General features: G+C 37.2%; 1 protein-coding gene across 4 annotated transcripts in view; it reads right to left on the bottom strand.

Annotated features, from left to right (window-relative positions):
• Positions 1-2,287: 2,287 nt before the first annotated feature.
• MFSD8 (major facilitator superfamily domain containing 8) overlaps positions 2,288-12,151 on the bottom strand; it is a 46,885-nt gene continuing 37,021 nt past the window's right edge. For all 4 annotated transcript variants that reach the window (XM_012473029.3, XM_012473030.3, XM_012473032.3 and 1 more), the window contains 3 exons: positions 9,081-9,184; positions 8,745-8,992; positions 2,288-5,365 (listed from right to left, as the gene is read on the bottom strand). In XM_012473029.3, coding sequence (XP_012328452.2) covers positions 5,159-5,365; positions 8,745-8,992; positions 9,081-9,184 — 559 coding nt within the window. In that variant the 3' untranslated portion in view covers positions 2,288-5,158. The remainder of the gene's footprint in view (positions 5,366-8,744; positions 8,993-9,080; positions 9,185-12,151) is intronic.

Genomic DNA, 12,151 nt, shown 5'->3' with positions numbered 1-12,151 from the left:
GGGTTGATGGGTGCAGCACAGCACCATGGCACGTGTATACCTATGTAACAAACCTGCATGTTCTGCACATGTACCCCAGAACTTAAAGTATAATAATAATTTTAAAAAGAGACAGGGTCTTACTATGCTGCTCAGTTTCATCTCAAACTCCTAGGCTCAAGTGAACCTCCTGCCTCAGCCTCCCAAGTATCTGGGACTAGAGACACACTTGGCTGTTTATCTTATTTTGAGAAGTGATATTTGAGGTCATTGGCCCATTTTTAAATAAAATCACTTCTTTCTTGCTATCAAGTTGAGTTCCTTAGATATTTTGATATTAACCCTTTATCAGGTTTGCAAATATTTCCTCCCAAGTCATGGGTAGTCTCTTCACTCTGTTGATTATTTCCTTGCCTGTGCAGAAGCATTTTGGTTTGATACACTGTCAGTTGCCAATTTTTGCTTTTTTTGCCTGTGCTTTTGGGGTCATATTTTAAAAAAATCATTGCCTAGACCACTATCATGGAGCTCGTCCTCTATATTTTCTTCTAATGGTTTTACAGTTTCAGATCTTATGTTTAAATCTTTGATCCATTCTGAGTTGATTTTTGTATATCAGCTGATATAAGGGTTCACTCTCATTCTGCTGCATGTGGAGGTCTAGTTTTGCCAACACCTTTTATTGAAGAGAGTGTCCTTTCCACATTGTGTGTTCTTGGCACTTTTGTCAAAGATCAATTGCCTAAATGTGTGGATTTATTCTGGGGCTCTCTATTCTGTTTCATTTGTCTATATGTCTGTTTTTAGGTGAATATCATGTTGTTTTAATTACTATAGCTTTATAGATTATTTTGAAATCAGGTGGTATAATGCCTCCAGCTTTGTTCTTTTTGCTCAAGGTTGCTTTGGCTACTCAAGGTCTTTCGTAGTTCCAGGTTAATTTTAGGATTGCTTTTTCTATTTCTATGAAAAATGACATTAGAATTTTGATAGGGACTGCACTGAATCTGTAGATTGCTTTGTGTAATATGGTGTATTAGTCTGTTTTCACACTGCTATCAAGAACTACCTGAGTAATTTATGCAAAAAAGAGATTTAATTGAGGCACAGTTCTTCAGGCTTAACAGGAAGGATGACTGAGAAATAACCATAGTTCTCATGTCAGGGATTTGCATGGGATTGTGAGGGATGATGGCTCCAGTCCTGAAAAGTACAACAGTGGCTCCATTGGAGGAGGCATAGCCATGTTTCCTTCTGGTGGTAGTGGTGGGGTCTGCAGTGGGGATGGCTGTTGGTTACTCGGTTGTTAGTGTCCTCTGTAGAGCAGGCAACTGGGGACCACAGTAGCCCCTGCTGTGTGGCTGATACTAATAGCTCCTACCCTTGTCTTCTATTCCTGTCTCTACGTGTCTCAGGTATGCTGATCTCCTTTGATTTTTCCTATGTGGTTATTCCCCATTTTTCTCCTCTACTGTGTTCCCGCAGGTTCTTAAATGGACCCTTGATCCCTCCCAAAGTTATTATCATTTACGGATAACAATAGTTATCCACAACAATACTCTACCATCTTGCTAACATCACTCTCCTCTCCAATTCATTTAATGATTACAAGATTATTTATTTATTTATGTATTTATTTTGAGATGGAGTCTCACTCTGCAGGCTGGAGTGCAATGGCCTGATCTCTGCTTGCTGCAGTCTCTGCCTCCCAGGTTCAAAGGATTCACCTGCCTCAGCCTCCTAAGCAGCTGGGAATACAGGCACATGCTACCACCCCTGGCTAATCTTTGTATTTTTAGCAGAGATGGGGTTTTGCCATGTTGCACAGGCTGGTTTTGAACTCCTGACCTCAGGTCATCCACCTGTCTTGGCCTCCCAAAGTGCTGGGATTACAAGCGTGAGCCACTGTGCCCTGCCAATTTTTGTATACCAGGAACATAGTCATTTATTATCCAATAGTATGTTACGTAACTGTATGTTCCTTACTTTTATACAACTGGCAGTGCAGTAAGTTTGTTTACACAAGCATTACCAAAAACAGGTAAGGTGCTGCTCTGCGATGTTACGATGGTGATAGGATTCTCCTGCCTCAGCCTCCTGAGTAGCTGGGATTACAGGCACCTGTCATCACACCCAGCTAATGTTTGTATTTTTAGTAGAGATGGTAGGTAAGCCTCATGAAGGTAGGAGCTCTATGTGTTTTGTTTACTGCACAATCCCCCAAAATACATGGTAATTGGCACATAGTGGGTACCCTGTTAAATATGTATTGAAAGCACAACTGAATAAAGTGTAAAAGCTTAAGGTATATATGCAAAATAATCTTGTTTATTAGAAAATGAACATTCACAATGCAAAGTAGATATTAAATTACAAATAAGTCTTCAGTAGTCAAAAATGGTGTCCAGAATTTCTTCTCAAAATAAGTTAATCTATTCTTGAACAGATGCAGGTAAGTAATTTATCCTTGTTAAAACAAAAAATTACAGATTTCACTTTATGTAAGAGGTAAGTTTTATATGAACCAGAAGAGTTTATTTTTAAATGTAAAACTGAACAAGACAGAATGGAGATGCTTTGAGAAGTTATAAATCCCTTCAAAATATGAAAATCATCCTTTCAAGTTTAAATTTAGGTTTTCAAAAACATACTTTCTCTTCTTAGCTATGTACTACTCTTAACAATATATCTTAAAACCTCCTGTCATCACTTTCTACTTACACTGAGCTTGTCCTACTCAAGAAGACTCAGCAGTGATTTTCTTCCTCAAACTTTACCTCCTTGCTCTTTTCCCAATCCCATGTTACTTCCTTTTGTCTTCTTTTGTGCCAAGATGAGCAAGGTATAATCCTCTGAAGAAGAGAATGCTCTAAAGAAAATGCTCTCAATAAAAAGGAAAATAACAGGAATTTATGCAAGGTTATAGTTTATCTGAATTTTAACAAATATTATAAATCTTTGCAAGCTGGGAAACTTTTCTATGTTATTTTCTTGCTGGAAACAGGCTATTACTCTAAGACAAAAGCTCCAGTCAGTGGGCTTATGTTTCCCAAATAGTTCTGCTAATAGGAGTGACTGGTATAGGTAAGTTACCCTACAATTAGTAATTAATTGAAACTGCAACTTTCTGGGCTATTTTTATTTTCTTCACTATGAAAAATACAGTGGTTAAAACTGTGGACTTTAAGGATAGACTGTTACTTAGACAAGTAACTTCTCTGTGCCTCCATTCTTTCATCTGTAAAATGGGAATCACAATAGTATCTTCACTCAATAAGACTGCTGTAAGAATTAAATTATATGTTACACATTACCTGGAATATGGAAAGCACTCCACAAATGTTTGCCCCATCATTGTCATCATTACTATTATTGCTGGTTATTTTTGTCACGCATACTATGCAAATCAAGGGTGGAGTTTACTCTTTAAGATTAGAAGTGACCCAAAAAATGTAAAACACAGAAAGCAGCTGCAGAATAACAGGTAAGAGGGATGCCAGATTTGACCAAATAGCCAGAAACCTGACTGCAGTTCTGATAAATCTATGGTATGGATGCAGTCTTGCTATGGGCAAAAGAGGAGAGTGAAAACAGTCTTCAAAATTTAATCGTAGAATGATTCTATCAAATTAAGTTCTTTTCTAGAACTGAACAAAAACTGACTGTAAGAGCACAGCAAGTTTAGTATAAAGTGCAGATTACATATTTTTTAATTTTTGTTTTTATTTTATTTTTTGGAGAGACAGGGTCTCGCTCTGTTTTCCAGGCTGGTCTTGAACTCCTGGCCTCAATCAATTCTCTTGCCTTGGCCTCCCAAAGTGCTGGGATTACAGGTGTGAGACACTGCACCCAGCCTATGAAGTGCAGATTATAATGTTTATTCTCAGATTTGAAAATATTTCTAGCTTAAAGTAGAAAACATTTGGAAAAGTATTTAGAAATATTTTTGCATTTTCTGTAACACTGATTATCCATATACATAGTTCTCTACCAGTTCTTTTTATCAGCATTCAACTTATATAGAGGTAGAAGTATAAACATACAGAGTGTTATTTAGCCAACTTCAGGTAAACTCAGTAAACTGTTAGATTAAAGCCATTTTGCCTCAAATACTTATTAACCTGACTAGATTGGAGCTGTCAGGGATCATCCAAATTAAAAATCCAACTAAAATTCTGCAGCTCTAAACAGCTATGCAGACATAGATTGAAAACTGTTGTGTTCCTCCCCGCCACTACTAAGAGATGGGAAAATAATCTAATTAAAGTGAATGTTTTTCTCCAGTTTAAGTGGGTTGCAAAATAGCAATTATTTTAAGAAACGATTTACTGTTTTTTTTGTGTGTGTGTGTATATATATGTGTGTATATATATACACACACACACATATACACACACAAACACGTATCTGGATTATGTTTCTAAAGTGAATTACTGACATTTGAAAGAAAAAAAGTAGGTAGCCCTATTAGGGTAACTAATAGGCAGTGAAATATCTTGGGTTGATCACTTAATCCTCTGTATTGCTCAAGTATTAGCATTACTCATACTCATGTATTAATGTAGAAGTTACTTAGTGAAACCCTAAACTAAAATAAGGCAGAGGTGCAGTATTAGGAGAAAGACTCACAGAAAGCAAGGTAGGATGTTAGGCATGCTAAATGGAAAATATAAGTGTTATGATTTTTATTTCATAAGGGAACTTTATAATAGAAAATGCATTTTTTAATAATAAAAAGTAGATGTCTTTGAATAAAAATGCCTCTACCTGGGTTCTTAAAATTCTAGAATTCTATTCTGCTATGGCTAATTCTTACAGAACCCTCTTCTGGTTCCAATGTATATTATTTTAGTGACACTTCTGCAGTTTGTATTAAGAATACAACGTCACATTTATACATCATTGTCTATCCACTCATTAGTTCATGCAACCTCAAAAAAGTATTATAAGAAGAATATTTCATTTCTGAGATAAGGAAATTATGATCCAGTATGTTTTTATATAACCTACTATTCATAATTACATGTAGAATTCTATTAGTCAACACATGTTCTTGTTCTTCAAACTCTGTAATATCTGTAGTCTGATTCTTGGAGACTGGCTCATCACAACTGCCTAGCAGAGCTTTAGACCAGGAAGTGCCATACAGCAAGTACTTTCCATCACAGTCTCAGCTAGTTTACTCCTGAATCCTCCCATACCTTACAGAAAAAGCAATGAGTCTTTTGTAAACCACTCCCAGGAGTGTGATGGTGAGCACCACTATTCCACATACCAGGCAGAATGCCCATCGTGGTCCCCAGTGAGCGTACACTTGGCTGATGAACACAGGGCCAAGAATCCGGGCTCCACTTCCAGATGCTGTTAACCAGCCCATGTACACACCCTGTGGGGGTAAAATGGAGGACAGGCAGATTGATATTCAGGTTTACGTATTTAAAAACAAAGAAATGCTACTACCAAACTACAGCAAACTTACAAGAATCATTTCTCCATCTTTTACTTTTAAATTAAACATAAAATGCCTTCTATAAATACAACAGTTGATATTAAGTCAGATTAAGAAAAATAAAAGGAGTGTAAAGGGAAAAACTTAATGTCTGCCAAAGCCCTGGGAATAATAAAATTGATTAAAACACCTTTAAAGCTAACATTTATTTTGTACCTGCTACATGTCAGTCACTGAGGTAGGTGCTCTACATACATCGTTTGTAATGTTCACAAGTTTCAATGACAGGAGTTTTCCCTGTTTAACAAAGGTAGAAGCTGAAACTCAGAAAGTTTAAATAACTTGTTCAAGAGCTTTGAAGCCATATTTGGCTGACTCCACTATGCCACTTTACACTCTACCACAATGCCACTCCTACAACTGCTGTATCCAAAACAATAGCCCACACAAACTACCCAAGAATGTTCAGGGCAGCATTGCTTTTAATAGCCTCAAATTGAAAACAACCTAAATGTCAGTGGTAGATTAAGTGAATAAACTATGGTAAACTTTGTAACTGGAATGCTAAGCAGCTACTTTTTTCTATTAACTTTTCCTTGCCCTGTCTTATGGTGCTGATAAGCAGCTATTTAAAAGAATAAACTCTTATACATAGACAATAAAGTCTTATGAAAACATCTTTATACACTGACATGGAAAGAAAGCTGTAACATATTAACTAAGTTAAAAAAAAATACCTATCAAGATGCAGAAACAAGTATAAATCCATGCAATATAGTCTGTTTTTTCTTTTTTTTCAAAGGGATAAATGTGGATATGTTTAGATAGGCACAGAAAATCATCTTGAGGCATACAAATTAACAGTAGTTGACTTTGGTGAGATAAAGCTAAGGAGAGCCTTCATTGTCTGTTAAATATATTTCTAAATTAATTAAATTTTGTTACAACCATTATATATTGCTTTTGTAATTAATAAGCTTTTATTCTTAATCTTGGAAAATTAAAATAGACTCTATTAGGTTAAAAACAAACCCAGAAATTATTACCAAAATGTTTTAACTATTCCTTATAACTTGAAAACACAGGTATTAATTTTTTCTCCTTCTTTGCCTTATTTCAATAGAGAAACACTAATTTCTGCTCTGAAAATGTAAAGCTATTTAATTTTTAAAGAGGAAGATAATATTTTTAATTTGTGGCCATTTAAATGTCTGTTATTAAAAAGAGTTAAAAGTGCCCAGGCATGGTGGCTCACACTTGTGATCCCAGCACTCTGGAAGGCCAAGGTGGGAGGATCACGTGAGCCCAGGAGTTCAAGACCAGCCTGGCCAACATGGTGAAACTCCATCTATACAAAGATAAAAACATTAGCCAGGCCCAGTGGTGCACACCTGTAGTCCCAGCTACCTGGGAGGCTGAGGCACAAGAATTAAAGTTTGAGCCCAGAAAACAGAGACTGCAGTGAGCCAAGATCACACCACTGCACTCTGGCCTGGGCAACAGAGTGAGACTCTGTCTCAAAAAAATGGAAGAAAAAAAAAGGGAAGCAAAACCTAGAAATAATCTAAATGTATAATAATAAGAAAATGATTGTGAATAAATGATGGTACATACATAAAATGGAATATAATGTTTCCAGTAAAAATAATTATCTGGGCTGGGCATGGTGGCTCACACTTGTAATCTCAGCAATTTGGGAGGCCAAGGCAGGCGGATCACGAGGTCAGGAGTTTGAGACCACCTGGCCAACATAGTGAAACCCCATCTCTACTAAAAATACAAAAATCAGCCAGGCGTGGTGGTGGGCGCCTGTAATCCCAGCTATTCAGGAAGCTAAGGCAGGAGAATCGTTTCGTTTGAACCCGGGAGGCAAAGGGTGCAATGAGCAGTAATCGTGCCACTGCACTGCAGCCTAGGCAACAGGGGGAGACTCCACCTCAGAAAAAATAATAACAATAATAATAATTCTCCTAAGAGAAAATTAAATGGTATGGGAGAATATTCGCAATGCATTTTTTAAAAAGCAGATTACAAAATAGTATCCATGATACTATTTTTTTTTTCTTTTGAGACGGAGTTTCACTCTTGTTACCCAGGCTGGAGTGCAATGGCGCGATCTCGGCTCACGGCAACCTCCGCCTCCTGGGTTCAAGCGATTCTCCTACCTCAGACTCCCAAGTAGCTGGGATTACAGGCGCGTGCCACCATGCCCAGCTAATTTTTGTATTTTTAGTAGAGACAGGGTTTCACCATGTTGACGAGGATGGTCTAGATGTCTTGACCTCATGATCCACCCGCCTCAGCCTCCCGAAGTGCTGGGATTATAGGCATGCAAGCCACCACGCCGGGCCGATACTATTTTTAAAGTCCTATTTTTGTGTTACATACACATACACATTCATATAGGCATAAATAAAAGACTGGAAGTGGAAATGCAATTTTGCCAAAACGTTAGTAGTAATTTTCTCATTGGTAATTTTTCATTTTCCTTCTACATTTTTTCTAATTGTTTATAAAAATATGGAAAATCTTAAAATTATAAAATATGCATAAGCTGCTGTAAACTTTTAAGACTATTGTGTTTTTATCTCTTAGTAATTGCCTGGGGCTAGATGAAATTAAGCCTAGGTCCATATCCGGTTTTCAATTTTGGTTGCCTAACTCTTGCCTAGTTTAAGAATGAGTTTCAGAAATTTACACCTCGAAAAAAAAGGAAAAAGAAAAAGAAATTTACACCTCGGATTTTTTTCCCTATGAAAATGATTTTGAGCTCCCTAATCTCTGAGTTCAAAACATCTTTGAGTTGTAACTTAGGGTACTGTTTGTAAATTTCAGCATATAAATCTTGTAAACACCTTATAGAAGTTGTAGGATTTTTAAAAATTTTAAATGCTGGTCGGGCGCGGTGGCTCACGACTATAATTCCAGCACTTTCTGAGAGGCCAAGCTGGGCGGATTGCCTGAGCTCAGGAGTTTGAGACCAGCCTGGGCAACATGGTAAAATCCCGTCTCTACTGAAATACAAAAAATTAGCCAGGTGTGGCAGCGTGCGCCTGTAGTCCCAGCTACTCGGGAGGCTGAAGCAGGAGAATTGCAAGAATCCGGGAGGCAGAGGTTGTTGCAGTGAGCCAAGATTGTGCCACTGCACTCCAGCCTGGGCGACAGAGCGAGACTCCATCTCAAAAAAAAAAAAAAATTTAAAATGCTGAATATGATAAAAATCCCCCAAATCAGTCTGTGTAAAAATAAAGAATGGCAGCAAAAAATGTGAGTGTTCACATTTTCTATAATTGCAACATTAGGGTACCTGGCTTACCTGAGGTTTTGGTCCTAGAATTTTTGAATATAATGTATAGGACATAAGATTGCAGACTGGATAGCCTATTCCAATTAGCACAACTGACGTGAGGAACTGGGCCAGATGGATCACTGGGGTGTAAAGGCACCAGACTTGTTCAATCGAGCAACCAGTTGGTCTTTCATTGTGATCTTCCATTGGAGACTTCCATAGACCAATAATAATTTCCCCAAATGTGGTATTAGGGATTGAATTATTATGCAAATCTGAAAAAAGAAATTCAGTGCAGTGCATTACTTGTTGATTTTTGATAAATAACAGAGGCTAACACTATAAAATTATGTATAGCTATACCTTCCCACTGTATTTTGGGAAACTGATTTCCCCAAGGTAACAAGATAAAGAAGCCAACCCATACAACGATGAGTCCTCCCAGTAGAATAGCACGCTCGCCAATCCTGTTAAAGAACAGAAACTCTGTAATTTTAAAATAAAACATTATAACATAGCTTCATTACTTTCATAATTTTAAAAACTGAAAATAATATCTTGTACTTTTAGTGATATATCCATTAAAAAGAATGCTAAATATAAATTTCCACTAAAAATAACCAGGACTCCTCTGAAAAATGGCTGACTTAGGTCTGGTACAGGAAAAGTAGAAGATGAGCCTGAGATCTTTCACAGCAAAAAGCACAGATGTTACCCATGACTACCAGGTTATGAGTGTTTTTGACTCAGTCAATTTGAAGAAGCTGCCCAAAACGTGGCTATATGAATACCAAAACAGAATAATAATGGCAATGGATTGAAACACATGAAAGTATTATCATCTGTGGCTTGCTACAGTGGTTCATGCCTATAATCTCAGCACTTTGGGAGGTCAAAGGGGGAGGACTGCTTGAGGCCAGGTGTTCAAAAACAGCCTGCGCAATATCGCAAGACCCCATCTCTACAAAACATAAAAAAAAATTAGCCAGGAGTGGTAGCAAGTGCCTGTAGTCCTAGCTACTCAGAAGGTAGACAGGCAGGAGGATTACTTGAGCCAGGAGGTCAAGGCTGCAGTGAGCTGTGATGGCACTAATGCACTCCAGACTGGGTGACAGAGCAAGACCCTGTCTCTAAAAAAAAAAGTTGTTATAATCTATGAATTCATAGTATATTAAAATAAAGTACTCTTTGGTCACTTTTGGAGGATGTTAGGGAAACAACTCATTAGTTTTAAAAACCAGTTACTAAAAGGAAATAATCAAGGCTTTATCTTGCCTTTCCTATACAACTGTAGCTCAGGTTAACCAAATAGTTGGTGAGGGAAACAGTCTCTATGAAAAGTATTCTAGCAAATAAATAAAGGAACAATAGAATTAAAATACCAGAATTTTGCAATGATCTATTAATAAATGAATGTATCTAGGAGACAGTCAATGGCTACTTACATATTAAAGATAAATATTATATTTCTTCTGATATAAGCACATATCCCCACCTATAAAGTATTCTTGCCAAAAAATTGAACCCAAATTTCATCAAGCTTCTAGATCCAAGAACTAATTTTTTAGAAATACAGCAATCATGTCATCTGCAAACAGAGACATTTTGACTTCCTCTCTTCCTATTTGAATACTCTTTGTTTCTGTTGTCTGAGTGCCCTGGCCAGAACTTCCAATATTGTGTTGCATAGGAGTGGTAAGAGACGGCACTCTTGTCTTGTGCTGGTTTTCAAAGGGAATGCTTCCAGTTTTTGCCCATTCAGTATGATATTGGCTGTGGGTCTGTCATAAATAGCTCTTACTATTTTGAGATATATTCCATCAATACCTAGTTTATTAAGAGTTTTTAGCATGAAGCATTCAAAGACTTTATCCTGCAAGATTGGCAAAAAGGAAAAAAAAAGAGTTTTTAGCATGATTGGGTGTTAAATTTTATCGAGGGCCTTTCCTGCATCTATTGAGATAATCATGTGGTTTTTCTCATTGGCTCTGTTTATGTGATGGATTATGTTTATTGATTTGCATACGTTGAACCAGCCTTGCATCTCAGGGATGAAGCCAACTTTATCGTGGTGGATAAGCTTTATAATGTGCTACTGGATTCAGTTTGCCAGTATTTTATTGAGGATTTTCACTTCAATGTTCATCAGGGATATTGGTCTGAAATTTTCTTTTTCAGTTGTGTCTCTGCCAGGTTTGGTATTAGGATGATGATGGCGTCATAAAATGAGCTAAGGAGGATTCTCTCTTTTTCTATTGTTTGGAATAGTTTCAGAAAAAATGGTACCAGCTCCTCTTTGTACCTCTAGTAGAATTCAGATGTGGATTCATCTGGTCCAGGACTTTTTTTGGTTGGTAGGCTATTAATTCCTGCCTCAATTTCAGAACTTGTTATTGGTCTATTCAGGGATTCAACTTCTTCCTACTTTAGTCTTGGGAGGGTGTATATGCCCCAGGAATGTATCCATTTCTTCTAGATTTTCTAGTTTATTTACATAGAGGTGTTTATAGTATTCTCTGATGGTAGTTTGTATTTCCGTGGGATCAGTGGTGCCCAAAATCTCCTTAAGCTAATAAGCAACTTCAGCAAAGTCTCACGATACAAAATCAATGTGTAAAAGTCACAGGCATTCCTGTATACCAATAATAGAGCACCAAATCATGAGTGAATGCCCATTCACAATTGCTACAAAGAGAATAAAACACTCAGGAATACAACTTACAAGGAATATGAAGGACCTCTTCAAGGAGAACTACAAACCACTGATCAAGGAAATAAGAGAGGACACAAACAAATGAAAAAACATTCCATGCTCATGGATAGGAAGAATCAGTATCATGAACATGGTCCTACTGCCCAAAGTAATTTAAAGATTCAATGCTATTCCCATCAAGCTACCACTGACTTTCTTCACAGAATTAGAAAAAACTAATTTAAATGTCATATGAAACCAAAAAAAGAGCCAGAGCCCATATAGCCAAGTCAATCCTAAGCCAAAAAACAAAGCTGGAGGCATCACGCTACCTGACTTCAAACCATACTATAAGACTACAGTAACAAAAACAGCATGGTACTGGTACCAAAACAGATACATGGACCAACGGAACAGAACAGAGACCTCAGAAATAACACCACACATCTACAACCATCTGATCTTTGACAAACCTGACAAAAACAAGCAACGGGGAAAGGTTTCCCTATTTAATAAATGGTGTTGGGAAAACTGGCTAGCCATACACATAAAACTGAAACTGGACCCCTTCCTTACACCTTATACAAAATTAAATCACGGTAGATTAAAGACAAATGTAAGACCTAAAACCATAAAAGCCCTAGAAGAAAACCTAGGCAATACCATTCAGGACATAGGCATGGGCTAAGACTTCATGACAAAAACACCAAAAGCAAAGGCAACAAAAGCCAAAATAAGACAA

The sequence above is a fragment of the Aotus nancymaae genome, unplaced genomic scaffold, assembly GCF_030222135.1.
Source record: "Aotus nancymaae isolate 86718 unplaced genomic scaffold, 86718_ANA_hifiasm-v0.15.2.pri h1tg000033l, whole genome shotgun sequence".
Classification (NCBI taxonomy): domain Eukaryota; kingdom Metazoa; phylum Chordata; class Mammalia; order Primates; family Aotidae; genus Aotus; species Aotus nancymaae.
Note: the sequence above shows the minus strand (reverse complement) of the source record. Positions and strands in the feature narration are given on the sequence as shown.